General features: G+C 43.9%; 2 protein-coding genes across 7 annotated transcripts in view; both read left to right on the top strand.

The window, feature by feature from the left end:
- LOC128410035 (kazal-type serine protease inhibitor domain-containing protein 1-like) overlaps positions 1 to 1,603 on the top strand; it is a 9,729-nt gene extending 8,126 nt beyond the window's left edge. Inside the window, exons 3-4 of the mRNA XM_053380694.1 lie at positions 1 to 141; positions 1,453 to 1,603. The exon at positions 1 to 141 is cut by the window's left edge and continues 4 nt beyond it. Of these exons, the coding sequence (XP_053236669.1) occupies positions 1 to 141; positions 1,453 to 1,583 (272 nt within the window). The 3' untranslated portion in view covers positions 1,584 to 1,603. The remainder of the gene's footprint in view (positions 142 to 1,452) is intronic.
- Positions 1,604 to 5,559: 3,956 nt separating this feature from the next.
- RANBP17 (RAN binding protein 17) overlaps positions 5,560 to 13,375 on the top strand; it is a 177,966-nt gene continuing 170,150 nt past the window's right edge. For 2 of the 6 annotated variants that reach the window (XM_053380688.1, XM_053380683.1), the window contains exons 1-2: positions 9,989 to 10,483; positions 12,590 to 12,680. In XM_053380688.1, coding sequence (XP_053236663.1) covers positions 10,313 to 10,483; positions 12,590 to 12,680 — 262 coding nt within the window. In that variant the 5' untranslated portion in view covers positions 9,989 to 10,312. Of the gene's footprint in view, positions 5,839 to 9,986; positions 10,484 to 12,589; positions 12,681 to 13,375 lie in introns of those variants that run through there. The other 4 variants (XM_053380685.1, XM_053380684.1, XM_053380686.1 and 1 more) reach the window with 4 other exon arrangements.

The raw sequence follows: 13,375 nt of genomic DNA, 5'->3' as shown, positions 1-13,375 counted from the left end.
GAGGGGGACCTCGGAAGTACAGTGTGTCTGGATGGTTACAAATTCAAGGGATCAAGAAATCAGATGAAGGTGTCTACATATGCCAAACAAAAAACAAATTTGGGTTTGCCTATTCATCTGCAAGGCTGAAAGTTATTGATGGTAAATCACTGGATGATTATTATTATTATTATTATTATTATTATTAGTCCTTTTTCTATGACAGGGGACTCAGGGTGGTTTATAGATAAAAATAAGAAAAACTAAAAACATAGAAAAAAACAATAATTAAGAAAAAAATTAACTTTGATAGAAATGTATATCTATTAATAATATAAACAGCACAGCACCAGCCCTTTTATTAAAAACAATCAGTTCCCAAAAAGCCTGCTGGCGGAAGGACACAAAAAGATCAAGCTTTCAGGGGTGGTTGCCTGATTCTGCTAATAGTAACCCAAATTGTTCATTTCAAACCAGTATGTTTTAGATAGGGAATCTATGTTTCAGTGGACATAATGGCTTTTTGTAACCTTTGGTCAGTGGCATGAAATTAAGAAGTGGTGCTTCGCCGCAGGATTTGGCAGCACGACATTTGAAAACCGAACTCATATTTTAATGTAGTTGATGTCTTTCCAATGTCTGATTAACTCACAATATTTTTGTTTGATGCGCAATTTCCCCCCTCCCATTTTCTCCCTCTCCCTAAATATGAAGCGGCCCTAGGCTATTGGCCTGTGTAATGCAGTAGTGTCTGCTCTGACTGGCAGCTGCTCTCCAAAGTCTGAGCATAGCTGTCAACTTCCAGATTTGAAAATAAGGGACCAGCAGCCTCGAAAATAAGGGATCAGCAGCCAAAATAAGGGATTTTTCAGGCACAGGTATGTTCAACTTCTGAGCCCCTCCTAGCCAAAGGCAGAAAGCCCAGCCAGCAGCCAAACAAAGCCTCAAGCGGTGGTTCCCACAGCGCAGCAACCCGGCAAAGGGGATGCAGCAAGGAAAACCACTGTCACCTCTCCGCTGGGAAGCGCTGAGCAAAGGCGAGTCCCCAGGCAACACGGCCGATTTGATCGGCACAAGCCATGCAAGCTCCACCCCCCCAGTCATTCTTAGACTCCTTATTGGGTGAGCAACGCAGCCAAGCAACACAGTTGGAGCCTCCCTCCTCCCTGGCTGGCAGGGAGGGAGGGAGAGGAACTGCTTCCTTTGAAACCCGGGAAATTTAAGGGACATCATCAATAACGGACAGCAGCGGGACATGGCGCTGGGATAAGGGACTTTCCCACCAAATAAGGGACAGTTGACAGCTATGAGTCTTGAGGCACAGTCAGTTTCCCAGTCCTGCCACCTGAACTGAACCTGCCCAGGAATGAAACTGGGCCCTTCTGCAGGCAAAAGAGGGCCCTATCCACTAACCTATGGCCACTCCCCAATCACAAGCTTAATTGTTAACACTATATGTGCCTTTTTCTGCAGACACATCATTAACTTTCCAGAATATTCCTGGCAGCTGGAGCACAAGCGATGGCACAGATTATGGAGACGATTTTGATTCTGCTGAAGACGAGGAAGAGGCAGAATATGAATCTGGAGACTATGAAAAATGAAGCAAGTTTGGATTGTGTAAGGGGTTGTTATGTGCTGATGCTTTCAAGTTCATCTGTTTTGCTTGTGTGATTTGCACTGTCCTGAAACCTCATATATCACAACAAAAATGTGTATCAAATTCTAGAAATTATCACATACATACCATTTCAATCAGACTTTTCTAATTTTAAGCCTCCATTATATTTATTATATTCAGAATCCTGCACACTGAGAAAAACCATAGTGGCAAAAGATATAAACGTTGCACTTATCAAGATCCCTCTACAATTCCTTGTGTGAGATATAGCTCTCTGTCATACAGCTGTAGGGCAGGATAGTCACATGAGGACTTCACAGCCACAGTAAGTTTTTGAAGACCGATGCCACCACATGATTGCTGTCCAGAGTGCAACAAGAGTGGGACAAAAATAACCTGGAACATTTGTGGGTTAAAAAGTTACAGGATTTCAGCAGGAAGTTACACTGATTGGAAGTGCAGTAGTGTGACCATCCCAAAACCTTTTCACTGCCCTGATCAGTGGTAGTTGCATATTATTTAGTCCCCATGCAAAAGGGAAGAAAACCCTTTCCAAACCCAGTGGTACCAGCTGATTCAGAATTGCTGCCATTTTTATAAAGCAGTGACATGCTGCAGGGGCGAAAGGCAATAGTTTTCAAGCTTTTTTCTGTCTTGGAGAAGCTGAAATATTCTGGGAATTCCCATTATATGCTGAAGGCCTGTAAATTGGCATTGTTAAAACTAGAATACCACATCTTTGTGGCATGGAAGTTAATCAAGCAAAGTGGTCCCGCTGCAAGTGAATTTTGCTGTGGTTTCAACAAACAATTTTCCATGTCTGAAGCATTCGTGTTTCATCTATCACAGTATGGATTTATTTCAAGTTCAGCTTCACATAAATAATTCAATCTAACATTTTAGGGTAATCGGCAGCACAAAATATTTGGCAAACTACAGATTGCTTATTTGCAAATAAATGTATTTAAGTCTAAGGACAACAATTAAATATTCATAAGCACATAATATATAAGGCAATACTGGTAATAAGTTCCTCTTTTTATACTCCATGGACATCTCAGATCCATTATAAGGGTAAACCTCCTTTGGAGGTGTGAAGTTTTAGCTCACAAGCCTTTTGAATGCTGGAAAGTGGGACCTGGTCATACTAAAGCTGGTGACAAAATATCACAATTAGCACAATTAAATCCTCCTTTTTCTTCCAAAGGACTCCAATTGTTCAGAGCCTATCTAGGAGCAAGAGAAATCACTAGTTTGCCAGCAGGTTGACTCAGGAATCACCCCTCCAATTTATCTCAGAAGCTGGCTGCCCAACTCTAGTGCACTTTCCCCTTCCTTTCTTTCAGGATTAAAAGAGCACATTTGCTTGCTTGTTTTGGCATTAGAATGAAACATGCCCTTTGGAGGCCTAGTTCTCACAGAAAGCACTAAAAAGAGGCAGGCAGGTAAAAACTTTCACAAATGCACTTTTCCCAGCAGTTTTGCAAATCTCTCAAAAAGGTTATCCACATTTCTATGTTCCCACCTGATTCTAAAACTGCAAGCAATATCTGGTGTGAGTCTCTTGGACAATTGTTGTTCAGTACTTCCAGAGCAGCCCTCAGGCAGAGGCTCAAAGGTCTCAGTTTCAGCAAATCTCCTTCTCACTAACCATGTTTGGGCATTTGTTAATTGTAGCCTGGAGAGGCCATGGGGCCTGTCCCTTCTACACCTTCCTGTCTTGAGCCGTGAGATCTCAGGGAGATTGAATGGCCGTTTGCCTGGCTGCAGTTTCAGTCCGCCCCACAACCAGGATCGCTGACTGTAGATACAATAAATGAGCTGTGATGGTTAAATCAGCGCCAGGGATGTTCTGCTCCAGACTTCAGGTGGAAGAAAACTTTGGAGTGAATGTTCCTTCATGCAAAATAAATAAATAAAAATCAAATATATATATGGGGAGGGGGGACCTGGCACAGAGACAACTAAATGTCAGGGAGAAGAATTCGAGTCTGGCTTCCTCCTAAGGAGTGGTTGTGCCACTCTAAGCCCACCACTAATAGTTGCAAGAAAGACAGTGGTTAATATTGACTGAAGAAGGTTGCCCTTAGTCATGCAACGCATCATGACAGCCCCGGTTTACTGATTGTTCCGTTTTAATTTAAGTGTGTCACTAAATTGAAGTTTCCGTTCCGACTGTCCCAGGTAAGACACTAGGCTATCTCACACATATTCCAAATTCTCCCAAACTGAGCATTACTTAAGCCAGTGTGATGTTGCGGTTAGTCTAGGACCAGGAATCTTGAATTTTTCGGATACACCTGTGCATATCCGCATGAATTTGAAATTCTGTATGTGCTTGGCTACCCGGAACTTAAATACACAACCTTCCACACAACCTTCCACACACATGTATTTGGAGAGGTTCCTTAACTTGGCAGAAAGAGAAAAGACCTCAAATACAGGACAAAACTGTTATCCATCTGCATTTTACATTGAAATACGGGACAATCCTGTATTATACAGGACAAGTGGCAACAGCGCCAGATTGAACCCTATGGAGGGCCCTTAGGGCCTAGGCAGTCGCAATCTCAGAGGGCCCCTCGCAAATTATCTCCTAATACGTTTTTGATTTTACCAGCCAAACCAAATCAATATTATTTTGACCCCCAAAATGGCCATAGGCCGGCGCCTACTCTGCCTATTTGGCAACCCCCAACCCTAGCTCCCTGGGGTCTAGAGACCTTGTTATGAAAGCGCGCCTTTTGCACACATATCATAGGGGTCAGGGCCGTATTTAGGTTTGATGAGGCCCTAAGCCAGGGGTAGGCAACCTAAGGCCCGTGGGCCAAATGTGGCCCAATTGCCTTCTCAATCCGGCCCGCAGACGGTCCGGGAATCAGCGTGTTTTTACATGAGTAGAATGTGTGCTTTTATTTCAAATGCATCTCTGGGTTATTTGTGGAGCATAGGAATTCGTTCATATTTTTTTTTCAAAATATAGTCCGGCCAACCACAAGGTCTGAGAGACGGTGGACAAAGGTTGCTGACCCCTGCCCGAAGCTACTGAAGGTATATGTCCAGCTGTCCTTTGTCAACAACAAATTGTCACTATTTTTTTCTGTTGAATACAGTGATACCTTGGGTTAAGTACTTAATTCGTTCTGGAGGTCCGTTCTTAACCTGAAACTGTTCTGAACCTGAAGCACCACTTTAGAAGAAGAAGAAGAAGAGTTTGAATTTGATATCCCGCCTTTCATTCCCTTTAAGGAGTCTCAAAGCGGCTAACATTCTCCTTTCCCTTCCTCCCCCACAACAAACACTCTGTGGGGTGAGTGGGGCTGAGAGAAGTGTGACTGGCCCAAGGTCACCCAGCAGCTGCATGTGGAGGAGCGGAGACACGAACCCGGTTCCCCAGATTACTAGACTACCGCTCTTAACCACTACACCACACTGGCTCTCTTAGCTAATGGGGCCTCCCGCTGCCGCTGCGCCACTGCCGCACAATTTCTGTTCTCATCCTGAAGCAAAGTTCTTAACCTGAGGTACTATTTCTGGGTTAGCAGAGTCTGTAACCTGAAGCATCTGTAACCCAAGGTACCACTGTATATGCTTATGTGGTAATTGATGGACCTAATAGGCATCTAAAGCCATTTGCACATAACAAACAGGAGCCTACACAACACAAAACACTGCTGCTGGTTTTATTTTATTTCTTTATCTTACATTTTGGAAATGTACATCCATTTTTTTTCCCTTTACATTTTTGGGCCCCCCCAAGAGAGTGGAGCCCTGCTATAGCTTGTTTAGCTTATATGTAAATCCACACTGATAGGGGTCAACTCCTAGGGGGTCTCCCCCCCCCAAAAAAAATATTTGAAGGGGCTGCCTCACCCCGCCCCCAGGTTGATGGACACTGCCATTCAAATGGCGCGCGCGTGCCGTGACACGTGACCAACCCTGTGGGCGGGGCCTAACCTGCCCGCCTGTCATTCCGTTCAGGTCGGCGCCCTTGACACGCGTCGAGTTCAAACGAGGCCAGATAAGGGGAGGGATTTAAAACACGCGCGGAAATACTTCAGAGGGCGGCGAGGGGCCTGGTCTCTCTCCTCCCTCCGCGGTGCTCCCCTCAACCCCTTCCCCGCCGCCGCCTCCTCTCGCTCTGCCTCCTCCCGCCGGGCCTGCCCTCTCCTCCTCCGGCCCGGGCTGCTCTCGGCGTCGCCCTCCCGCCCCGCTGGAAGATGGCGCTGAGCGGCCAGGTCAGTGGGCGCCCAGGGCGGCGGCGGCGTCGAACCCGGAGCCTGACCGTTGCGTGGCGGGGAGATGGCTCGTCCCCGCGGGGAGCGGGGGGCGGGTAGGCCGCCGGCCGAGCGGGGGGAAGGGGTGGGGGGAGGGAGGGAGGGAGAGGAAGGCTGCCCCACCGCATCACGTCCGTTGGGGATGCTGCGAGGAGGAGACGCCGGGGGGGGGGGCGCGGGGATCGTGTGGGGCGGGGAAAGGTAAGGGGGGAAAGGATGTCCTGACAGGATTTATATATGTACACACACATGCCTTTCAAGACAGAGGGATGTCAACAATATATATCTATATCTATATATATAACTGTAGTTACAGGTAGGTAGCCGTGTTGGTCTGCCCTAGTTGAAACAAAATCAAAAAAAATCCTTCCAGCAGCACCTTAGAGACCAACTAAGTTTGTTATTGGTTATGAGCTTTTGTGTGCATCTGAAGAAGGGTGCATGCACACGAAAGCTCACACCAATAACAAACTTAGTTGGTCTCTAAGGCGCTATTGGAAGGATTTTGTTTGTTTGTTTTATATATAAGTGTGTGTCTTGGAAAGTTACATGTGCGTTTGTGCAACTGTTTCTGTGTGCCATGAAAGACACAGGTGCGTGTATGTGTAATTATTTGTGTGTGTCTTGAAAGACACCTATGTGTTTGTGTATAACTTGTGTGTGCCTTGAAAGACACATGTGTGTTTGGATATAACTCTTTCTTTGTGCCATGTATGCATGTATAACTCTGTGTGTGTGTGCCTTGAAAGGCACACACATGTATGCATGTACAGTGGTACCTCGGGTTAAGTACTTAATTCGTTCCGGAGGTCCGTTCTTAACCTGAAACTGTTCTTAACCTGAAGCACCACTTTAGCTAATGGGGCCTCCTGCTGCTGCTGCGCTGCCGGAGCACGATTTCTGCTCTCATCCTGAAGCAAAGTTCTTAACCTGAAGCAATATTTCTGGGTTAACGGAGTCTGTAACCTGAAGCGTATGTAACCTGAAGCGTATGTAACCCAAGATACCACTGTATAACTATTTGTATGTGTTAGGAAAGACACAAACGTGTATGCATGCATGCATGCAGAGAGCATGTGGCACCAAACTTGCAAAGTTATGCTATCTTCTTTATCCAGATCAAATTTAATATACAAGTCCACCCCCACCTTTTTATATATTCTATTTCAAGCAGCAAACAAAACATTTATTTCTCAAAACTCTGAATTTCGAATTGCACATAACACCAGTGTATTTTAGTTACATAAGAACAATTGTTGCCTTCATGGACAAATGTCCTTGTTTGACACTCCTAGATGATTGTTTAGTTTGGTCTTTCTTTTCTCTGTTTCTGATACTCTGTTACAGCTGTTTTTCTTGTTTTATATCCATTGGAAAAAAATAAACTCCCACCAGATTATCTCATACAACTTTAAGTCATGTCTGAAATCTATTCACCACACATTGGGATTATCTGCGTAAAGCATTAAAGCCAAGCTCGACATCAGTTTTTAACCTTTAAATCTCTAAAAAGTCTGGGGTATTTTAGGGAATGTATTTTCCTGCGTTATCTCACCCCTGAGAAGTGAGATAAGTGATTGTGAATTCCATTGTCAAGGGTGGCTTGATTGGCATCTACTGGTGGTGAATCCTTTTTTGTAGAAAAGGGAAGTTTGCCTAATCTCCATGCTTGACTCTTGGGCAAAGCAAGAGGGAAGTGGGTGAATCCTCAGTGAAATAATAGCCCAATCCAGAGCCCTGACAGTTTTTGGGAAGTGTGTATGTGTAGGGTGGTGGTATGCCTGCCCTAGACTTCCCTTGTTGGGGGAATGGGTAGGTTTTAGATCCTGTTGATATGAAGCTTCTCTGAATGTGTCTGAAGAGTGAGGTCTGCAATATCAGCTGCCCTTAGAAGAGCAGTTAATGCTCCATTTGCTGGAGCTTTTGAACTCCGGTTGTGTACTTCTGATATCATTTCCTGGCTGGCTTTAATTATTTGATCGGTATTGTTTTTATTGAATCTGTTGCTTGAATTTTGCCCCTGTGCTACCTTGGATTGAAAGGTGGCTTACAAATACTTGTGATGATTTCTTTCTGTCCATTAGAGGTACGAGGTATATAACACTACTTGAAGTTTGTATTTGCATCTTGACTGCACTCGTGCAAACAATGAGGGGACATATTGGGGCCCATAGTTAATGCACATCTGAGTTTGCGGAAGGTAGAGAAAAAGTTGGTGAAACACCCTTTTGGCTGGTGACCAAGAATACCTATGCCAGTGCTTGCCATTTGGGAACAGAAAAGAAAAATATTTGATATCTATTGGGTAAAAATTCAATTATTTATTTCAGTTATAGGACATATTTACATATTCAACAAAATCCCAATTATTTACTCACTTCTGCTTAAGACAAGGGTAGACAACCTGTTGCCCTTCAGATGTTGTTGGCTTACAATGGCTATTATCTGTGATCATGAATGGGGTTTATGGGAACTGGAATCTAGTAACATCTGGAGGACCATATCTTTCTCATCCCTGCCCTAAGAACATAAAATGGACATGCTGGACCAGAACATGAGCCAGTCTAGCTAGCCAGGTACCCCTTAAACTTTACAAGTAGGTAAGAAGGTGAAGGTATTATTCCTTTCAGCATGGAGGTTCTGTTTAGCTATCATGGCCAATAGATGCTAATAGACATACCAGAAGGTGACGTCTAACTCCCTGTGAAAACAATATGTTGTTAGGGTAGAGAAGGGGCATTGTTAAGCACTTTGTATTTTTATGCACTTTGATAATAATCGTCCTTCATATGAAGTTGCTATTACTAGGGTAATGACTGTACCTTGACATGCACACTGCTTACAAAGGGTAATTAAAGATACTCGGCATAATCTTTCACTAAGAGCAGCTCAACAAACAATTCACTTTGTTTGAACTCTGTTTAACCAGATTACAGTGGTACCTTGGTTTCTGAACAGATTAGTTTATGAACAACTTGGATTAAGAAAGCTGCAAACCCAGAAGTAGGTGTTTTGGATTGTGAACTTTGTCTTGGAATAAGAACATGTTTCGCTTCCTGTTGAGTGTGTTCTATTTGTAAATAGAATCCCCCGCTGCCATGGGAAAGCATGCCTTGGTTTAAGAATGGTTTGGTTTAAGAATGGACTTCCGGAGCGGATTAAGTTTGTAAACCAAAGTACCACTGTACATCCATTTCGTTAGTTTTGTCTTAATACTCCTGCATCCCCAGTAATATGTGAATACTCTTAAGTTTTATGAGATTCAAGCTTAATGTGTTCTAACTGTGTGGACACAGTAGGTTTTCCTAACTGTTCTTATATTTAACCTGTAAACCTGAGAGAAGAGGGAATCAAGCACATTGTATTTGAGCAAAAGTTATTCATGCACCTTGATTCTTCCTTTGATTAGGAAGGATATCCCACAACTCACAAGTGGTGAGGTGGAAACTAAATTTATATTCTTTCTTGGTGAGTGGGAAATAAATGGTAAAGACCAAAAGCAGCACTGAAAATATTGATTATTACTGTTAACTTTGCCTGCTTTCTTGTTTGTTAAGCGCAAGAAAAAATATTGCTGATTTAGATGCTCAAGGAAATTTAATTGCTTGTGCATGATCTTCCATTTTGGAACTGACAAATAATCCCCGTTTCCTTTGCACATATGCTACTTCAGTGCTAGGATATTTTTCTTGGGTGATAAATGAACAAATTACTTTTGAGCTGTGAGTGGGAGGAATTGGATGAGCATCCCCTGTGCCCTTCCTCCCTACCCCTTGGCAGTGGCTTAGGGATACTTCATTATTTAAACACACAGGGTTGTACTTACAATGTATGTGCATTTAACCAATGTGATTTCAAGTTTATGCACTTGGCAAGGTGGGAGGGTGGGCAGTAGGCTGGGAGGAAAACATAGGCAATTCCACCTGCAATTGCACTTGCATTTGGAGGTGCTGTTAGAGTGTGTGTGTGACCTTAGGGTTAGGGTTAGGGTGAGTATTACAGGCCATTTTCCAGTTTTAAAATGGTTTTTTTGACTACATGCAATTGTGGTTTTATGTGCTGTCTCTGGAACATAACCCAAACAAAATATGTGATTTGACACTACCATATTTTCTCAAGTCTAATGCGCCATCAAATCTATCATGCACCTCAATTTTCAGAACCTTGAAACCAAAAAAAGTATTTGACGGTGAATGTAAATGTGCCATCGAATCTAATGCCTACCTTAATTTTCGCAACGTAATTTGGCCAAAAAAGGGTGAGCATTAGATTCGAGTTAATATGGTAGTGATACTCAGGAAAGACCCATTGAGGTAAATGGTATTAAGGTAGTTATGAATATGACTTACTTGGATACAGCCCATTCTGACTTTCATATTCTATATCAATGTGCATGAATAAATAGTACTGTGAGGATATTAATGGAGGGCAATTCATGTCTGATTTTTACCCCCAGCAGAGTCTGGCAGAGCTAGAAGTTCTTTGTAAACAGCTCTACGAGGGGACAGACTTAGCACAGCGAATACAAGCAGAAAAGGTGCTACTGGAGCTTATTAATAGTCCTGAATGTCTTAGCCAATGCCAGCTTTTACTGGAACAAGGAACAGTAAGTGCTTTAAACTTTATTATCTAAATACACATTCATTAAATGCCTATCCTTTCTCTGCTTTTCATAAACAGTAGTGTGAGATTTGAAAGTAGTGATAATGAACTTTTGTAGATTAAAAGGAGATTCCCTCCAACCCCAATGAAAATAAGTTGGCTGCAATGTAATCATTGGAGGTGCTTTTTCTTCTGCTTGTTTTGATTTTCAAATGATCCTCCCCCCCCCCCCCCCAATTATGGATAAGGTTTGTACAAGCATTAATACTTTAGAAGAACATAGCAAATATGTCATATTTATGCATAAGTTAGGAGTTAGTCAGGCTTACCATTCCACATGATAATGGCTTGGTTTACACGAATGAAATACCATATTTTTCGCCCTATAGGACGCACTTTTTCCCCTCCAAAAATGAAGGGGAAATGTGTGTGCGTCCTATGGGGCGAATGCAGGCTTCAGGAGGCTCTCCGCAAGCCTTGGGAGCCCGCAGAAGTTCCCGTCGGGCTCCCTAGGTTTGCGGATAGCAGCCTGCAACTTGAAGCCTGGGGCGCGCTGCACAGCGTGCCCCGGGCTTCGGTTCCCCGACCTGGTTTGGAGGCTGGCGGTGGGGAGAAGCACGCTTCTCCCTGCCGCCAGCCCCACAAGCTCGGGGGACAGCGGGGAGGCGGAACTCCGCCATCCCGCTGTCCCCCGACCTGGTTTGGGCTTCAGGCAGATATCCGCAAGGCGTGGGAGCCCGGCGGGAAGTTGCGCCGGTCTCCCAAGGCTTGCGGAGAGCTGCCTGTTCTGGGGGCTGGGGTCGGGGGAAGCTCGGGCTTCCCCCGCCCCAGCCCCGCGCCTGGGGGGGGGGAAATATTTTTTTTTCTTTATTCCCCCCCCCAAAAAACCCTAGGTGTGTCCTATGGGCCGGTGCGCCCTATGGGGCGAAAAATACAGTATTAGCTCCTTTGGGTAAAATGGTGAAATCATTCTAGACTATTCAAGTTTATCAGTCTAAAGCTATGATCTGACAGATCAAATCTATGTATTCAGGTTGAGCATCTCTCTTCCTGCTTACGGACAGGGAAAGAGTCCCAACTTATAGAGCTCAGAGGCATTCGAAGGGGCCACATTTATGCAGTATGAAGTCTGCAGTAGGGTCTGAGAGTTTGGACTCTATGTCCTTCAGCCACAGGCAACTTGGTCAGTGATGAGGGATGGTGGGAACTGTAGCCCAAACCATCTGGAGGGTACTGGGTTGTTGTTGGCAGCCATTTGTCTTGGGAGACAATGGAGTGCATCTCCTGGGATGAAGTCAAATTGCTGTGTTAGCAGCACTGAAGTGACCTCCCTGGGGTGCAAGTCTGGGCAATGTGTATGGAGGTCCTGGGCTGCCCAGATGACAAACTCCTCTCTTGGCTTCGCTGATGTTGCTTTAGTTGTTCTGAGAGAGCCGTGATTTAAAAGGAGGGACTGTAGGGTCTATGAAGGTCTGACCCTGTGTATATTTTACAGGCATATCCTTGAAAATAATAAAATAGCTGTTAGAGAAATACAGTGTGTGTCTTAATCCCATGTGCTTACATAGTAAATCTCAGGACTGAGCTGTAAAAGGTAAAGGTACCCCTGCCCGTACAGGCCAGTCTTGCCAGACTCTAGGGTTGTGCGCTCATCTCACTCTATAGGCCGGGAGCCAGCGCTGTCCGCAGACACTTCCGGGTCACGTGGCCAGCGTGACAAGCTGCATCTGGCGAGCCAGCGCAGCACACGGAACGCCGTTTACCTTCCCGCTAGTAAGCGGTCCCTATTTATCTACTTGCACCCGAGGGTGCTTTTGAACTGCTAGGTTGGCAGGCGCTGGGACCGAGCAACGGGAGCTCACCCCGCCGCGCGGATTCGAACCGCTGACCTTTCGATTGGCAAGTCCTAGGCGCTGAGGCTTTAACCCACAGCGCCACCCGCTGTAAATTGTATCAAAATGCACACATCCAAGTAAGTAGAGCAAATTTGTGACAGCAAGGTTTTAGGAGATGTATTTCTTGTTACAAGATTATATTTTTGGATGTTATCTAAGGATTTTTTAAATGAATAGTTATTACTGCCACCTCAATTGTGTGCATTTTTCTCTAGACCTCTTATGCACAACTGTTAGCAGCAACATGCCTCTCAAAACTTGTGTGCAAAACACCTCCTTTACCTGTTCAGCAAAGGATGGACATCAGTAAGTATTGTTTATTCCTTTCAGTATTGCAGTAGGGTATTTTGTGAGTGTAAAATTCAAATTTCAAATTCCCCTAGTAGTTAGTCAAAGAGTTTAAGATTGCCAGTCAGAATGATTTTAAGTGTTCTTCGTTTATAGCTGCTATATACTTTATCATTCTTTGAAAAACTGTTGATGTTTCTAAGTTAATCTAAAAATCAGATTAAGATGCGATCCGGAATTTGTCATGTCCTTTATTTTTTATGGGACAAAATGTGTAAACATGTGGGTGTGTTTGTATTGCATGAATTAAAAAGCCTAAGAAATTGATCAGGCGCCTAGGTACATGTATGTCCTTGTTGTAAATGCATTTATTTTAAACTGTCCCATTACTTTCAGTAGTCCTGAACTCAAATACTTTTAGGTCTACTCCCTTAACTAGGTTTGATCTGTCAAACAAATGCAGCAGTAGGCATCTTCTTCACCTGCTTTATAACAAAAATAAAAAATAAATATGAATAGATGTGCTAACAAAAATTGGCTTCAGTTTCTCCGCATAAGATATATTTTTTATTTGGGTGCGGGCATAAGAGTACAAAATTTACAAATATCTGTGATTCTTTCGTAATTAATGTGGTACATGCGTGCTTGGGTATCTGTCCCTTAGTTTAAATGTCTTGTAAGACATGACCTTCAGTATTTATTGAAATGATCTA

The sequence above is a fragment of the Podarcis raffonei genome, chromosome 3 (assembly GCF_027172205.1).
Source record: "Podarcis raffonei isolate rPodRaf1 chromosome 3, rPodRaf1.pri, whole genome shotgun sequence".
Lineage (NCBI taxonomy): Eukaryota > Metazoa > Chordata > Lepidosauria > Squamata > Lacertidae > Podarcis > Podarcis raffonei.
This window is presented reverse-complemented; position numbering and strand designations above follow the sequence as displayed.